We start from the raw sequence: 4284 nt of genomic DNA, 5'->3' as shown, positions 1-4284 counted from the left end.
GATACCCTATACCCGATTTTTTCGGGTCGGGTAGTCGGGTACCCGATACCCGATACCCTATCTTCCCACCCCTAACGAAATCAAATAAAGGTAAAAGACAAGTATGTGACATGGATATTAGTATATCACATCATCATGTGGTTTACATATGGGGTGAAAAATATATGGTCTTAACGCTTGTTTGGATGCGATGGGAGGTTGTTTTCGCGGGCCTGCCTCCACATTCTCCCGCCATCACCCACACGCACGCACTCCTCACGCACGCTCAAAAACCAAATTATCAATAAATTACGAAAATTACAAAATATATTGACAAAGAGTTGACGCTTTATATTAACTGTACGACATTCTTTTGCGCCACTCACCTTCGAGATGCAACGATCGATATTCAATGAACTCTAATTATTCTGTTAATTTTTTTGATTCTCGAGTAGGATAAATAAAAAATTCTCAGGTTAGATTGCTCATTTATATTGTGTCACCACGCTTATTATCATGTATTTATTACAATTTTTTTTCCCAATATGAGATATAAGCTTACACGTCCACCAACTTTGTGTATACCATTTATTTTCATTAATTTAAAATAGCAAAGCCATTATACAAACATCATTTACTAAATACGTTAATAAATATACATCCATCCACTTAAATAAGCGTGATGCCCTATGATAAAATCTCCTACTTTTATCTCTCTTCTCAAGAACTGCAGTGTCCATTGAGGTTGAGAGAGAGAGAGAGAGGGAGAGAATGGAGCTTGCTTTACTTTTTTCTTCTTTCACTGTATAAACGAAAAGAAACAGCCCTTGTGAGCATGGCTGTGGACCACAACAATGCACGAAAATCTTTGCTTCTTGACACGCTTTACTGTGAAGAAGAAAAAGAAGAAGAAAAATGTGAAGAAGAAGAAAGTAAAAGTGAAATCACCTTAAACGATAATAATCATTCGCTGGTATTTGAATACGATGATGAAGAAATTGAATCTCTTCTGAGGAAGGAGAGGGAGACATCTCTCGAATCAACGCGCTTTTCTATTTCTTCATTCTTTTGCGCTGCTAGAAAGCAAGCTGTTGAATTCGTTCTTACAATCAGTTCGCGTCATGGATTCTCGGCGTCCGCCGCCGTTCTCGCTGTCAATTTCGTCGACAGATTCTTACTCGATTATTTGAGTTTGGAGAAAGATGAGAAGCGGCCGTGGTTGATGCAGCTCGTTGCTGTCGCTTGCCTCTCTTTGGCCGCAAAAATGGAAGAAACTCATGTTCCACTTCTCGTAGACCTTCAAGTATGTATCTGCAGGTTGATTTTATTTTTCTTAATTCTTGTTGAAATTATAATGAGATCAATTTTGTTGTAGGTGGAGGATGCGAAATATTTGTTCGAGGCGAAAACCATTAAAAGAATGGAGCTATTGATTCTTTCTGCATTAAATTGGAGGATGAATCCAGTCACCCCTCTTTCCTTTATTGATCATTTTGTAAGACGACTTGGATTGAAGAAGAGCTGCGTAATTCATTTGGAGTTTCTCACAAGTTGTGAAAACACCATCCTTTCCGCCATCTCCGGTGACTCTCTCTCTCTCTCTGTATATATATATATATATATATATATATATATATATATGCGCGTGTGATTTTGATTGCTTAATTAATTATTTTGTCTATAGATTCAAGGCTTGTAGGTTATTATCCATCTGTTTTGGCGACTGCGACGATGCTTCACGTTGTCCATCAAGTTCAATACTGCGGCAATGCGATTGAGTGTGAGAAGATGATGTTGGATGTGCTCAAAATCAGTAAGGTTGGTGGTTTAATTAATTAATCTGTCATTTTGTTGTGGAAGTCACAATAATTTCCCCTCTTGCCAGATCATTTTTCTATTCTATTTAGGCTCATTTATTACTTTTTCATTAAAAAACAATCTGCATAGTTTATTGGGAAAACTTGAAGAGAGATTATTGTTTTTTAACTCCTTTTTCTTTTGAAAGAATAGTAATTTTGGAATTTGACTTTTCTTCATGCACGTGGATGCGTTTTGTTGTACTACTGTTTGATACTTTATCGAGTCTTTTTATTAAGTAATCAGTAATGTGTCTTTTCAAATATAAATAGGAGTAGTGGTATTTGGACAAAATTTGTCCGGACAAAAATAAGGTTACAAATTTTTAATAATCGATTTATTTATAAATTTTGATTCAAATTTAAAAGGATTTAGTTAGTTTTATTGTTTTCTCCATATTGTAGTTTTTTCGTAATTTTTTAACAATTTTTTTATTTTTTGTTATTTTATTTGTAGTTTGTGTACTTTAAAAATAATAATAACTAAAAAGGTTATCAAAAAATTAAAAAAAAATTACAATATAAAGAAAACAATAAAACTAGCTAAATCCTATTTTATTTTGAACCAAAATTTTTAAATAAATTTATTTTATAAAGTATTTAACCATATTTTCTCCGGACAAATTTTGTCCAAATAACATTATTGTATAAATAAATTGATGATACTGTTTACATTAATTTGATCTGGATCAAATATTAAATATTTGATTTTTAACCTAAAAAGACACTCTTATCTTTTACTCCCTCCGTCCACGAAATGAGTACCCATATTTCCTTTTTCGTCCGTCCACGAAATGAGTACCCATATTTAAATTTTTTTAAAAATGATAATTTATTTTAATTTGAAAAGGAGAAAATTTAAATTTATTATTTTTAAAATCCTAAACTTTTACTAAGGGTATTTAAGGCAAACATATTTTCATTTTTAAAATTGTGACTGTTTTGCCCTCGTTAGTGTGGATCAATAAATAGTATGGAGATGGAGTTGGTTTAATGGAAGAGTATTTGTGTTCTCGGAAAATAGTATAGTATATTGAAAATTGTGTTATTTGTTTATAATATTGTTTGCAATAATTGAACAAGTTACGGAAATGAAATGGGGTTTGCTGATTTTGAACAGAAGGAAGTGGATAAGTGCTACAGGCTGATCTTAGACGTAGTTTCAAGCAAGAAGAAATGTTCAAAATGCGAATTGAGTGGAAGCAGTTGGAGTGATGTAATAATAAATGAAGAAGCATCGCAGCCTAATTTGAAGAAACACAAGATTTGATTTGAGCGACGGCATCAGCATTCAGATTCATGATCAATATTGAAAATCATGTCTCTCCTCTGACCCTGAGAGATAGAGGTGTTGCTTGCTAGTACAATAATTTATGCCTGCTGGAAGCGAAGAAAAGTTAAACTACTTTTACCAACACTTGTGAATCTGTGCACAAACAGAGAAGCCAAGAGAAGATACAGTGTGTAGAGAGGGAGAGGGAGAGAAATAAGTGTGTCATTCTATTTAGGGGTATATACCAGCACTGCCCCTCAATTCCAATTGCGGAAATGTCTAATTTAATAAATGGAACCATATTGTTACTGCGTGTTTCCATTTCTAAGAAACTCCTAGTTTGTTACTTCCCAACTTTGTTTGCTTGCCAAAATGGGAATGGTATTGTGGAAATCTGCTAAATACCCTTTTTGCTTTTAAACACTACACATGCAACCAAATGTTTAATTGGAAGTCTTCACAATTAACAATTTTTTTTACTTTTTTTTCTTTTTTCCTTTTTTATCACAATACACAAACAAATGTCACACCTGAGCCACTATATATGAACTAGTTACATTTGCTGCCCTCAAACATGCACAAGAGTCAAATATTACAAGACAAACTCATGACTATTGCTATGTATTTAGCTTATTGAAGGAATGTTCTATCAACTCTAGCATTTTGACTTTTAGGGCTCATATATGCCTTCAGGTCTGCTAATTGTCTTTCATAAGTTTTATTTTATTGTTTTCCTCATATTTGACTTCTGTAACGCACTTCTCAACTTTAAGGAGTCTTTATCACGATGTTGATTTCAGCTCTAAACCTTTGATTTAACATATAATTATATATATTTAAGATAGTTCATACATATTTTAGTTGTTAGTTTGAGCCCGAAAGGGAATGCATAAAACCGTCCACATCAATACGATTACTATAGTTTAGGATGAGAACGAGTAGTAAAATATATTTTTAATCAAATTCTGGTCAAATATGAATATATATTTTCTAAACGAGTTCGAAGCTCTCTCCCTAATTTGGGATCCTATATGGTATCTCATTCATTCTCCATCTATATTTATCTTTAAATTCTTTTTTTTTTGCATTTTAAATTCATATATTTTTTAAAAAATCTTGAATTCACATTAAATTTTTAACGGTGGTCATCAATTGATATGTAAAATGATTTAATAT

At 32.8% G+C, this 4284-nt stretch overlaps 1 protein-coding gene across 2 annotated transcripts; it reads left to right on the top strand.

The window, feature by feature from the left end:
- Window positions 1–658: 658 nt before the first annotated feature.
- LOC131000863 (cyclin-D3-1-like) lies at window positions 659–3460 on the top strand. Of its 2 annotated transcripts, none has more exons than XM_057926987.1 (4): window positions 659–1282; window positions 1355–1562; window positions 1664–1797; window positions 2959–3460. In XM_057926987.1, the coding sequence occupies exons 1-4, from the start codon at window positions 662–664 to the stop codon at window positions 3103–3105; spliced, it is 1110 nt and encodes a 369-aa protein (XP_057782970.1). In that variant the 5' UTR covers window positions 659–661; the 3' UTR covers window positions 3106–3460. The 2 variants fall into 2 exon arrangements, with proteins under 2 accessions (XP_057782970.1, XP_057782969.1); XM_057926986.1 differs by having other exon boundaries at window positions 661–1282; window positions 2956–3460.
- The last annotated feature ends 824 nt before the right edge of the window (window positions 3461–4284 follow it).

Source organism: Salvia miltiorrhiza, chromosome 8 (assembly GCF_028751815.1).
Source record: "Salvia miltiorrhiza cultivar Shanhuang (shh) chromosome 8, IMPLAD_Smil_shh, whole genome shotgun sequence".
NCBI lineage: Eukaryota > Viridiplantae > Streptophyta > Magnoliopsida > Lamiales > Lamiaceae > Salvia > Salvia miltiorrhiza.
The sequence above is the reverse complement of the archived record's forward strand: the minus strand, read 5'-3'. Positions and strand labels throughout refer to the sequence as shown.

Excerpts from the sequence above, each read along its gene's own strand:
- LOC131000863 (XM_057926986.1), top strand. The coding sequence starts at position 662 with ATGCCCTATGATAAAATCTCCTACTTTTATCTCTCTTCTCAAGAACTG. Across the intron at positions 1,283-1,354 it reads CACTTCTCGTAGACCTTCAA|GTGGAGGATGCGAAATATTT; the intron begins GTATGTATCTGC and ends ATTTTGTTGTAG. Across the intron at positions 1,563-1,663 it reads CATCCTTTCCGCCATCTCCG|ATTCAAGGCTTGTAGGTTAT; the intron begins GTGACTCTCTCT and ends TTTTGTCTATAG.